Source organism: Salmo salar, chromosome ssa09 (genome assembly GCF_905237065.1).
Source record: "Salmo salar chromosome ssa09, Ssal_v3.1, whole genome shotgun sequence".
In the NCBI taxonomy this organism is placed as follows: Eukaryota; Metazoa; Chordata; class Actinopteri; order Salmoniformes; family Salmonidae; genus Salmo; species Salmo salar.
In genome coordinates, this window is record NC_059450.1 from 57,813,952 (window position 1) to 57,827,329 (window position 13,378).

The 13,378-nt window shown below is 41.9% G+C and overlaps 1 protein-coding gene across 1 annotated transcript in view; it reads left to right on the forward strand.

Moving 5' to 3' along the window:
- Positions 1-13,378, forward strand: part of LOC106611510 (tenomodulin) — a 126,179-nt gene that overhangs the window by 89,268 nt on the left and 23,533 nt on the right. Inside the window, exon 3 of the mRNA XM_014211790.2 lies at positions 8,594-8,734. Within this exon, the coding sequence (XP_014067265.1) occupies positions 8,594-8,734 (141 nt within the window). The remainder of the gene's footprint in view (positions 1-8,593; positions 8,735-13,378) is intronic.

The following is a 13,378-nucleotide window of genomic DNA, read 5'->3' on the forward strand; positions in this document are numbered from 1 at the left end:
AGGGAGCACCCCCCTATCCACATCGAAGGGACAGCAGTGTAGAACGTGGAAAGTTTTAAGTTCCTCGGCGTACACATCACAGACAAACTGAAATGGTCCACCCACACAGACAGTGTGGTGAAGAAGGCGCAACAGCGACTCTTCAACCTCAGGAGGCTGAAGAAATTTGGCTTGTCACCCAAAACCCTGACAAACCTTTGCAGATGCACAATAGAAAGCATCCTGTCAGGCTGTTTCACAGCTTGGTACGGCAACTGCTCCCCCCTGAACTGCAAGGCTCTCCAGAGTGTGGTGCGGTCTGCACAACGCATCACCGGGGGCAAACTACCTGCCCTCCATGACACCTACAGCATCCGATGTCACAGGAAGGCCAAAAGATCATCAAGGACAACAACCACCCGAGCCACTGCCTGTTCACACCGCTATCATCCAGAAGGCGAGGTCAGTACAGGTGCATCAAAGCTGGGACCGAGAGATTGAAAAACAGCTTCTATCTCAAGGCCATCAGACTGCTAAACAGCCATCACTAACTCAGAGATGCTGCTGCCTACATTGAGACCCAATCACTGAACACTTTAATAAATGGATCACTAGTCACTTTAACAATGCCACTTTAAATAATGGCACTTCAATAATGTTTGCATATCTTACATTACTCATATCACATGTACAGTTGAAGTCAGAAGTTTACATACACCTTGGTGGTTTAAAAATGAGTTTCAATGACTCCAACCTAAGTGTATGTAAACTTCCGACTTCAACTGTATATACTGTATTTAATACCATCTACTGTACCTTGCCTATGCCGCTCGGCCATCACTCATTCATATACTTATATGTACATATTCCCATTCACTCCTTTTGATTTGTGTTTATTAGGTAGTTGTTGGGGAATTGTTTGATTACTTGTTAGATATTACTACACTGTCGGAACTAGAAGCACAAGCATTTCACTACACTCGCATTAACATCTGCTAAACATGTGTATGTCACCAATAAAATTAGATTTGATTAGATTTGAAATCACAAAATGTATTTGAAATTTGTGACAATTGTCTCGTGTCCACCAGACATTTAAAATAATTTGTGTCTTTCACGATAATCTGTGATTGTGTGTTGATAATGTTACATGTTTAACCTTAAATGTTTCCAGCCCTTAGGTCTTTTATTTTTAACCCAAGACTATTTTCACACATGGCTTTGTTTGGCAGCACTTTAACTGGTCCTTTTAAAGGTAGCAACTCTTTAAACGTAATGGGATAGTTCAGTGAAATTATGTATTCAGATTTATTTCCTTACCTAAAACAGTACATGGACTACTCTAAGGAGTTACTGCAATCCACACTTCTGATTTTGGTAGACCAGTCACTGCCAAGAAATACTAATGTTAGCATTTTTGGACAACAAGCTTAACGTTACTTAGCATAGAGTGAGTCTGAAGTTACACATCACACTATTACAACAGTGTGACTGCCATTTTGAGACGTTCATGAGCATCAGGTACTTCTGGAATGTCTATGGCCTGTCCATCTTATTGTGAGAAATGACTCTGGTCGTTCAAAACATTTAAAAAAGTATATATTTATAAAGTATAAATAGCTCACACATTATGAGGCCACACAAAAATACTTAACTACTGATTAGTAAATGGTTTATAAGGGGAAAGGGGGATTCCTCAGTCAGTTGTACAACTGAATACATTCAACTGAAATGTGTATTCCGCATTTAACCCAACCCGTCTGAATCAGAGGTGAGGGGGTCTACCTTAAACGACATCCACGTCATCGGCGCCCAGGGAACAGGGGCAGAACGACAGATTCGATCCAGCAACCTTGCGGTTACTGGCCCAACGCTCCTACCCTACCAGGCTACCTGCCATCCATAAGGACCTATATTATGAATGGAGTAAAGATTAATAAATGATTAAACTAGTTACTAATACATTATAAATGCTTTATTACGTGGAGTTATAACTAATTGCTACCCATTTTTTTGCTGCCTAAAACTGACAAGATTAATTCATAAACTTTTTAAAATTGTTCCTTAAACTTAATTTTATTGTTTTGATAAGTTATATTTCTTACACTTCATGGATTTTAGGTATGTTATTCAGTACAGTTTCAATTGTTAAAACAGCATTGAATCTGAACCTTCAAATTAATTATGTGACATATCTGAATAGCCAACCCAATCGAGTACTAATCATTATGACATTTCAGGAGTTCTCAGGATGTACTGCACAGAACCTTAATAATATGAGAGCCCAACAGTCTTTGTACCTGCACCATGAACTAAAGTCATCCCTGAATATTGGCCTCCCCGCCTACGTGAACGTCGGGGTCTTTTGTGAGCCAGTCAGGCTTCGGTTGCCGAGCACGTACATCTGGAAGAATTTGTTTTTAGTAATTGGTTGTAAAGGCTGAGCAGATAATGAAGCGAAGTTACAAGTGAAGGCCACTCTCGGTTTCTCGTGAAGACACTCAATGGTGGTGAGGATGAGCTATAAGAAAGTGAAAGATCCGATTTTTGAAAACATGAGGTGAACACTAGTGCTATCCAAAATCAATCCACCCAAAAAAAACAAATACAATTAACCATGTTTGACATGACATGTCTGGTAAATAAATGTATGAATATGGTCCATATACCAAAATGCTAGTTCTAAGAAAGCCGTATTTGTGAGCTCTTTGTTCTTGTATTCACAAGCTTAAATGGCTACATCGGGGTTTTGGCAATGTGGCCCTTTATCTAATTTCCCAGAGTAAGATGAACTCATGGATACTATTTTTATGTCTCTGTGTCGAGCATGAAGGACGTTAGAGAGTTTGCGAGCCATTGCTAAGTAACATTAGCATAATGACTGGAAGTCTACTTTATCTACTTCCCCAGAATCAGATGAACTTGTGGATACCATTGTATGGCTCTGTGTCAAGAAGAAAGGAAGAGGTAGTTCTCAAGCCAATGCTAACTAGCGTGGAGTCCTATCGTTGCACTAATGCTAGTTAGTATTGGCTCATTGCCAATCCTGATGTATCCCTTTTATGGTAACTCTCCAGTCTTTCCATATTTATATGAAATATGACCTATAATTAATTACAATATGAGTGAATTTGTTTTCCTTTCCCAAAATGTTTTAATTAAGTATGTTAAAAAGCAGCTTTCTGTGTTGGAATGGTGTGGGCGTCCCCCAACAACAGAATGGCGTGGGCGTAAACTAGTCTAATGCGAGTAGACCGCTCAATGGCCAGCTTATCCTCCTCACAAGGATGACATCAAATTCTATGAGAAAATAGAAAGCATTTTTGAGATACAAGTCTGTTTGAGATACAAATTTGAGGGGGGATTTTAGAAGTGTTTTTTTTTCTCTCAAATTTATGCTTTGGCCACATACGAGTATAGGACGAGTCAGTAACATTATTTAGGTATGAGGTAACAGAATATTAACTTTTAAAAGTAAAATTTTCACTGGAAGGTTACTTTAATAATATTATTACAAGTTGAACAATACTGCACGTGCCACAAACCCAATGATCCATGGAAGCCATCCATTCCCATTTTCTAAACAAAACAATAGCAACATTATGCACCTATTTAAAACATTGAACAAGTAAAGTCAGACAGTTCCGTTATGATACATTACAATCCATTTCAAAATGGTGAGATGAAGAGAATCTCACCACTGGAGTTTCATCAAAAGTGAAAACTGTTTTGGTATAAATCAAGTCCTAGGAATCCACTTTCCCGTTCCACCTTTATGTTAACTTCTCTGGCCTAGGTGGAACGTGACCATCTCACACTATTCAACAGCCAGTGAAATAGCATGGCGCGAAATACAAAACAGCAAAAATATCATAATTTAAATTTCTTAAACATACGACTACACCATTTTAAAGATACACTTCTCCTTAATGTAACCACATTGTCCAATTTCAAAAAGGCTTTACAGCGAAAGCAAAACATTAGATTATGTTAGGAGAGAACATAGACAAAAATAACCACACAGCCATTTTCCAAGCAAGGATATATGTCACAAAAACCCAAAACACAGCTAAATGAATGTCAAAGTTATCCTTGGTAGTAGGAAAAGGGCAGAGTCAAATGCAGGAGACTGAGGTCCATTAACACAGATGTTTAATAAACACAGAATAAACAAAATCGCCACAAGGCAGGGTGCGCAGAACACAAGACAGGAGGACAGCTCCAAAATCAAAAACGCACGGGCGCAGCCCGGCAACCCTAATGCCTAATCCAAAAATACACGGCGTAGCTAAAGCAGCGCAAAAACACGGACTGCCACACATAACATGACATGTAATAATCCCGCACGAATTCCCAAACCAAAAAGACAAACTAAATACCCCCCCACTAATGACTAACAAGGAACAGGTGCGGACCTAGACAGACAAAACCAACAGACACAGAAATGTAGATCGGTGGCAGCTAGTAGGCCGGCGACAACGACCGCCGAGCACCGCCCGACCGGGGAGGGGCGCCACCTTCTGTGGACGCTGTGACAATGAAGCACTAACCTTTGATGATCTTCATCAGATGACACTCCTAGGACATCATGTTACACAATACATGTATGTTTTGTTCGATAAAGTTCATATTTATATCCAAAAACAGAATTTTACATTGGCGCGTGATGTTCAGAAAATGTATTCCCACCAAAACGTCCGGTGAATGTGCACATCAATTTACAAAAATACTCATCATCAACGTTGACAAAATATATAACAATTATTTTAAGAATTATAGATAGACTACTCCTGGATGCAACCGCTGGGTCAGATTTTAAAATAGCTTTATGGAGAAAGCACATTTTTCAATATTCTGAGAACATCGCCATCACAGCAAGCTATACAGACACCCGCCAAGTTCGGGGTCACCTAAACTCAGAATTAGTATTATAAATATTCTCTTACCTTTGCTGATCTTTGTCAGAATGAACTCCCAGGACTGCTACTTCCACAAGAAATGTTGTTTCAGTTCGAAATAATCCATATTTATGTCCAAATACCTCCGTTTTGTTTGTGCGTACAGAGCACTATCCAAAGGCATAACGCGCGAGCATGGTACCAGAGACGAAAAGTCTAAATGTTCCATTACCGTTCTTAGAAGCATGTCAAACGTTGTTTAAAATCAATCTTTATGGTATTTTTAACGTAAAAATGCGATAATATTCCAACCGGACAATAGCATATTCATTCAAGAAGAAAAAGAAGGAACGGCGCGCTCGCGGGATCGCGCATATCCAATCCCTTTGTCCCCAGGCAGTCCACTGATTGACTGAGCTACTATTCTCTTCCCAGTGACAGGAGAATGCTGAAAGAACTTTCTGAAGGCTGTTGGCAGCCAATGGAAGCCTTAGGAAGTGCAACGTGACCCCACAGACACTGTAGTTTCGATAGAGATTCAAAAGAAGAACTACAATTCTCAGACTTTCCACTTCCTGGTTGGATTTTTCTCTGGTTTTTGCCTGCCATATGAGTTCTGTTATACTCACAGACATCATTCAAACAGTTTTAGAAACTTCAGAGTGTTTTCTATCCAAATCTACTAATACTATGCATATTGTAGTTTCTGGGCCAGAGTAGTAACCAGTTTAATTTGGGTACGTTTTTCATCCAGCCGTGAAAATACTGCCCCCTATACTTTAAGAAGTTTTAATATAAAACAAAATGCTTTAATATAATTGTAATCCACTGCAAATTCTCCCAGACTGTTTAATAGCTTGAAATTTCACATAACTGCTCAACTGATACTTGAATATCAGGTCCAATCTTCATTTGGCTGCGTCGTACAATTTTAAAGTTTGAGTTTCTTTCTGAGCCAAGGCCATTGTGATCCATGTTAATGGTTATTTACATTGCAGAGCGATACTTGCTGTGATATTTTGTTAAGAATTATATCCCATTAAATCATTATTGCTCCCCTATTCTAGAGCCAGGTAATAAGTGGGGCAGGTCATTTAAATGTCAAACGGATTGTGTGTTAGTGACCATGTTATAGAGCTTTAACTAGTGTTACTGTAGTCACTAGACCATAGACCAACATATGAGCATCAGACAGGGACATTGTAGTCACAAAAAACAGAAAGAAACTATATTTTTCACAGGGCTTGGGTTACTTTTTTGCATTCAATCCCTTAGCAATCAGCAGACCCTCACATGTTGATTGGGAATATTAATCTTAACTGATTTCATTGGCCACCTGCCTGTATCCATTAATCAACTCTCTCATTGGTACAGTATGGGGCGCTTTGATTCACCACCACAACAGACGAAGATGAACTCAGCAATATATATTTCTCATTATAACACCACACTCGACATAAATATTAATAGCGTCGTTTTCAGCTTGTGGGCATGAATCATTTTTGTAGACAGGGAATTTTAACAGCCAGCCATGCATACCCATGAACAGTAGATAAGCAAGGTGTCGTGATAAACAACCAGTGCACTAAGGTTCGGTCAAGAAAAAAAATTAAAATAATATCCAAGCCACATATTCAAAGTGCCATTTATTCGATGTAGCTACTCACAGAGTACTTACGCAACCTCTATGGATGTACAGATCTTAATTTGAACATGCAGTTTGTCAATAGCAATGTATCAACAATGACTCAGTGTTATCTCTGATGGTGTTTATGAATGCTTTGGCACTTCACAAATGTCAGCATGCCGGACGCCGTTCACTGCGGTGGTGTATTGCTTGCATTGGTCATATGTTGTGTGTTACGTTGGACACGATGCTTTGAAGAATATGACATAAATCAATGTGATTGCATCAAGTGCATATTGGCCTCCAGTCTTTGTACTACAGTATTTCTCTTTGGCTTATAACACCCTTGCCACTGCATATTAAACCAATTTTAAAGGGGGGTGACGATGTATTAAGCCTAGTTAAATGCTACTGAAAGGCTACAGGTATATGAAGCAGTAGCGATGCGTGGGTAAAATCACTTGGGAAGCCAAGCCAGGGGGGGAAGCAATATTACAACCTATGTGTTGTGATAATTGTATTGTTTGCTCTATAACATAGCATTTGTGATGTTGAGTGATTAGGCCTGGCTCGCAGTTGGCATTCCAATTCATCCCAAAGGTATTTGAGGTCAGAGCTCTGTGCAGGCCAGTCAAGTTCTTCAACACCAATCTCAACAAACTATTTCTGTATAAACCTTGCTTTGTGCACGGTGGCATTGTCATGCTGAAACAGGAAAGGGTCTTCCCAAAACTGTTGCCACAAAGTTGGAAACACAGACTTATCTAGAATGTCATTGTATGCTTTAGCATTAGAATTCCCTTCACTGGAACTGAGGGGCCTAGCCCAAACCATGAAAAACAGCCCCAGAACATTTTTCCTCCTCCACCAAACTTTACAGTTGGCACTATGTATTGGGGCAGGTAGCGTTCTCCCAGCATCCGCCAAACCCTGATTTGTCTGTCGTACTGTCAGATGGTGAAGCGTGATTCATCACTCCAGAGAACGTATTTCCACAGTCCAATGGTGTGTGTGTGTGTGTGTGTGTGTGTGTGTGTGTGTGTGTGTGTGTGTGTGTGTGTGTGTGTGTGTGTGTGTGTGTGTGTGTGTGTGTGTGTGTGTGTGTGTGTGTGTGTGTGTGTGTGTGTGTGTGTGTGTGTGCGAAAGTAGAAAAAACATGTTGACTCACCAATGCTATCCTCCTCTCTTTCATGTTGCCAAAACAGTGTAGGACTCTGTCATACAGTAGGCTGCACACTTTTAGTTTTTGTTGTCCTGGCTAAAATGCTTGCTCGCTAACCTAACTTCCTTTCATGGGCAATGATGAGCCACTACATCTAGCTACATATTGAACTTCAGACCAGGGGCACAAAGTATGAATTCATGGTTGGATCAGAATCACTGTTATAATCATTGCCCAGTATCAATAATTAAGTAGAACCAGAAGTCCAAATCTCTAGCTCCATCTATGGCTAATTTAGGAAAGGGCCAATTTTAGCTAGCTAGCTAGCCACTGGAGGACAACAACATGAGATACAACAATTATGTTTTTTTCTGTCAATGACATTTGGCTTTTGTTGTGATGTGATTGGTGTGAAGCCAAATCCAAACTGGCGCCAGGACCATTCACAGTTGAGCTCGCTCAGATCCTTTCAATGCTGATTGGCTATTATTTTACTGTTTCTATCAAATGGAGGCCAAATGCTCGCTGGCTTCCCTTGCATTCAATGCTACGGCAGCAACAATATCATACTCTTTTTGATCAGACAGCATCAGATAGATGGGCTACACATAGAGACAGAAGGGCGCTGTTTTGCTCACTCGCATGCTTGCTCCGGTGAGATACATTCAACCTCTTGCGAATTGAAGGAAAATTATGAAACACAGAGACGAAAGATTAATTATTTAGGTTTTTCTATTTCTCTATTGGTAAAGTTTTTGGGGAAGCCTGGCTTCCCTTGGCATCCATGAATACACGTCACCAATATTAAGCCTATTGAAAGGCTGTAGATTTGAGCTATTCAGTTAAGTTGCCCCACCTTCATGTATTATTGGTTAAATGACCTGTCAGCTAGGCTGAGGATGTTTCTGATTGGTCCTGTGTCTCCAGGTGTACGACCAACATTATAAGGCCGTGCTGGACGGCATGGAAACAGATAGCATCATGGAGATTGACCCCACCCACCGCATTGAGATCTTCAGGATGGGCAACGGTAGCAATGAGGTCCTCGAGGTCCACGACTTCAAACATGTAAGTATTGGCAAAATACACATTATGTACAGTATACTTTATGCATACTTCATTTACAGTCTCTTTTTTATTATTAGTATAGTTTTTGTGCAGTTTGATTGAATTTGTGTTTGAGCCCTTTCCAAATTGTTCTTATATTGTGTAAAAGCATTTCTGTTCTCCTGAAATCATATCTTCTTCGACAATACCCTGCACTCTCTCCTGTTTTTTTCTCTCTCACACAGAAAAAGCTGATGTGACAATGTGTGTCATAAATAATACTAAATATCTAATAAGAGCTTTCAATTCCCTCTCATACACCATCCCTTACCCAACACGCACACACACATACACACACACAAAAAGTGCTTTCTTGAACCTAAAAGGGTTATTTGGTTGTCCCCATAGGAGAATCCTTTGGAGAACCCTTTTTGGTTCCAGGTCCATGTAGAACCCTTTTCAAGAGGGTTCTACTGTCTACATGGAACCCAAAAGGGTTCTACCTGGAGCCAAAAATATTTATCCTATGGGAACAGCTGAAAAACGTTTTCGGGAACACTTTTTTCTATATAAAACTAAATATCTAATAACAAGAGGTCTCAGTTACGTCTCACACTCATACTGTGACGGCCCTGAATTTTCCTGAACCGTCTCAGTGCTTCTCCTTCCAATAGAGCGCTTTCCCTTTAATTCTTAATTAAATAGGGCTTCTCCTTCCAATAGGGCGCTTCCCCTTTAATTCCCAATTAAATAGCCAGCATCAGCTGCGCAAAAGTGGGGTTGTGATGGAAACGTGAATGAGGATGTGCTCAACCCTCAGGTCTGAAGCGGCTCTCTTCCGTTTGTTGTGTTGCTTTAAAAGTGTGCTTTGTGTAGCCTAATAGCAAGTTTTACCCAGGATTGGATCCACTCTTTGCGTCCGTGGACTACACCTCTCCGTTGTTCTTCGTGGCCTTTCTCCGCTGGAGATCTGTCGGCGGATTGGATTGTCTGACTAACCGACTGACTACAACATTTTTTGTATACGGTATTTCATTTGTTTTGGTGTGATGTATACCGTGATGATTTATGTAGTTAGTTGTAGTTGAGGACTTATTGAGATGTGTGGTAAAATATTTGTTATTTTGATTGTATCATTGACACTGGGTTTACGCTACACTGGGATGAACGGACAAACATTGCGTGACTAAGGTCACTTGAGTTCCCTGAACTTGTTTACTGGGCTGGACTCTTTTTAGGCCCGAGGTACAGGACATTTCTGGAGGAACCAGAGCTGTTTAGAGCTCATTATTTGTGTGTGTGTGTGTGTGTGTGTGTGTGTGTGTGTGTGTGTGTGTGTGAGCATTTATGTTAGTAATACAACCACGCAAAAGAATACAGTTGTTTTGTAAGTTCTTTCCAATGTTTTAAGGGTTTATGAAAAGTGTATTTCCATCCTGACTTTTACATGAGTCCTTTGTATTGGTGTAGACTTGACGGACCAGATGGGACTCATTCCCTCCCAAACCAAAAGGAGAAACCAATATTTTCTCTGGTAGGCACAACCTACCAGGCACCCCTATAAACGATAACCTCAAGTCAAAACCGTTACATAAAAAAATGGCACCCCAGATGGGACCTCAACATTGAGAAATAACCAAAGCAAATCTTTTGTGTGGAATTAAATCAATGGATTCACCCCAAGAAAATGTGCTCATCCATTTCATACCTGTCAATGGGAATACACAGGGCCAGTCTGACCATTGAGCCGACAATACAAATCATAATGTTAATGGAGTTGATTTGGGCCAGAGCCCTGGGAATCTGAATGCTCGGTCTGGACCACAGGCCACAGGAGGTCTAACCAGTTACTCCCTTATTGACATGGATCTGTGTGGAAGTACTGAGCTAGCCCTCTCTCTGACACCCAACCTTCCTCCATTGTCTGGTTTATCTCCAGAGGTTGTAGTCTTACAACTTCAAGGTGACATCCTTGATATTCGTCGGACTCAACAACATCTCCAAACTCTAATCCGCCATAAATTCAAATGTCTGAGTGAAGAGCAAAAACAGAGTGGCATGGAATTCAGAAACTCACTGAGCACTCTAACCCACACGCTGACAGAGCTCAGTGAGAGTGGAAGACAGGATGTTACTGGTGCCATGGACAGGCAGTTTGACTACCAACAAACCCAACTCACTGCCACTCTCCAGTGGCGCCTGCAACACCATCACACTGAGGTCCTCAAGGACGTTAATTCAGTTTTTTTCTCCTCTGGATAACACTGTAGACCACTTGCAGAAAGAGCTCTCTAAATGTGTTAAAATGTTGGATGACGTGTCGGTTGACATGGCCTCCATTAGGCACAACTCCTTGCACAGAGCTTGTCTGGAGTCCACTTCTGTTCAGACCACTGAGGGCCAAGCTGGTACCTCAGAACAGCTAAGACAAGGCCATGCTGCAGCCCCCCTTACAGGATGCAATCCACCATGCATCCTGGTGTTCATTTTCATGGTCCGATAACTCCCTCACCCTCTACCTCCTCAATCACTCCTAGCTCTTTTGTTCATGGTGATTTGAGTAGACGTCATGTGGGGGCGATGCCCATTAAATTGCAATTTCCCACCTTTGGGAAAAAGGATGACAGTCCTGATCCGCTAATGTATCTGGAAAGATGTCGTGACTTTCTTGCCCTCAATCCCCTGGCTGACGAAGAACTCCTTGCCACATTGAGGAATGTGTTGCATGGAACAGCTCGAGACTGGTGGGATGTGGCACGTCTCACCACTACCTCCTGGGCTGACTTTGAGGCCCAGGAGTTTTCCTCTGCATTTCTGTCTGAGGACTACACAGATGAGCTGGCAGACAGAGTCAGGAATCGAGTGCAAAGAGAGAAAGAGAGTATCCGTGACTTTGCATACGGTTACCACTCCCTGTGCAGAAGGTGGAAACCTGGCATTGATGAGGAAGAGGTCATTAAATTGATCTTGAAGAACGTCAACTCAGAGAAAGAGTCACCACTGTTGATGGACTGGTTCGCCTGGGACAGCAGTTTGAGAAGGACAGAGAATGCCAACGGCAATATGAACAGAGAAAGAAACAGACACCCAAACCGTTACCCAAGCCAGACCATCAACAACAGCCAGAGTCTCCAGCCAAGACCCCTCCCATGTTCTGTTGTAGATGTAGCCAAAAGGGACATTCTTCAGCTACATGTCAAGACCATATCAAGTAAACCCTTCCAGAAACCACAAATCACAACAGGCAAACACACCTAACTCCCTTCGCAGGAACGACCATCCTACTCTGGGTGCTTTGACCAGAGTTGAAACCCCAAGAGTCACTGCCTACGCCCCCCCCATCGACATCCCCTTCCTTTCAGTTAATACCGCACCAACTGGTGGTACCCCTGTCCATAGGTCCATGGACAGGAACTGCCATCCTGGACACCGGGTCATCCTACACACTGCTCAATGAGAAACTGTGGAAGGAGGTTAAAGGTCCACAATACAACTTGAAGCCGTGGACAGAAGGTCCACTCTATCTGGCTGATGGTGAGGCTAAACGACCACTTGGATGGAGTGAGGTAGTTCCGCCTGTGTAACCGCTCCTATATGATTCCTTCTGTTATCCTACAAACCAAGAACCTTGCTTTTCCTGTCGTGTTGGGAATTGATTTCATGTACTTCAGTGGTGTCCAGATTGATATCGCACACAATTGCTACTGGTTTCCATACAATCCAAGCAAGAAGCATTTCTTCCAGTCAGAAGCTACAAAGTTACATGATTGGGGTCCAAATGTGGCAGTCTTCTCTGCCATTGCTCCTGTACCACTAACCCTTGATAATCCTTCTGATGATCTCCTTTTACAGGCTGTGAGAAGAGCTCAGCTGGAACAGCCAGAGGAGTTGAGGCTGTTGGAACAGCTGCAGAATAACGCTGATGTATGTACTTCAAAGCTGGGACGTACCGGTCTCCTGAAGCACAAAATATTCCTTACACAGGAAATGCCGATCAAGCAGAAGCCATATTGTTTGTCCCCAGCGACGCTAATCATCCAAAAGGGACTCATTAATGATATGTTGACACAAGATATAATTGAACGTTCATCCTCTCCCTGGGCTGCTCCTGTTGTCCTCATCCCAAAAAAGACCGGTGGTCTTAGATTTTGTGTGGACTATAGGAAGACCAACAAGGTTTCCCAGACTGATGCCTATCCTCTTCCCACCATCCAAGAGATCCTGGAGTCATTGGCTGGTGCGGTTGTGTTCACTACCCTTGACCTCAATAGTGGCTATTGGCAGGTTGAGATGGACCAGGAAAGCAAGGACAAGACTGCTTTTGTCTGTGCTGAGGGCTTATTTTCCTTTAAGGTGATGCCTTTTGGATTAAAGAATGCACCTGCCACTTTCCAAAGACTCATGGAGATTGCGTTAGGTGAGCTCAAAGGGAAGATCTGTTTCGTCTACCTGGACAATATAATTATCTACTCCCAGACCAGAGAACAACACTTTCAAGATCTTCAAGCAGTGTTGGACAAGCTAAGGAAAGCTGGTCTGACATTGAACATGAAGAAGAGCAACTTGTGCCAAACCTCCCTGAAGTTCCTCGGCCATATTGTGTCTTTTGATGTCACACATGTGGAGCCTGAAAAGACCAAGGCGGTACAAGATTTCTCTGTCCCA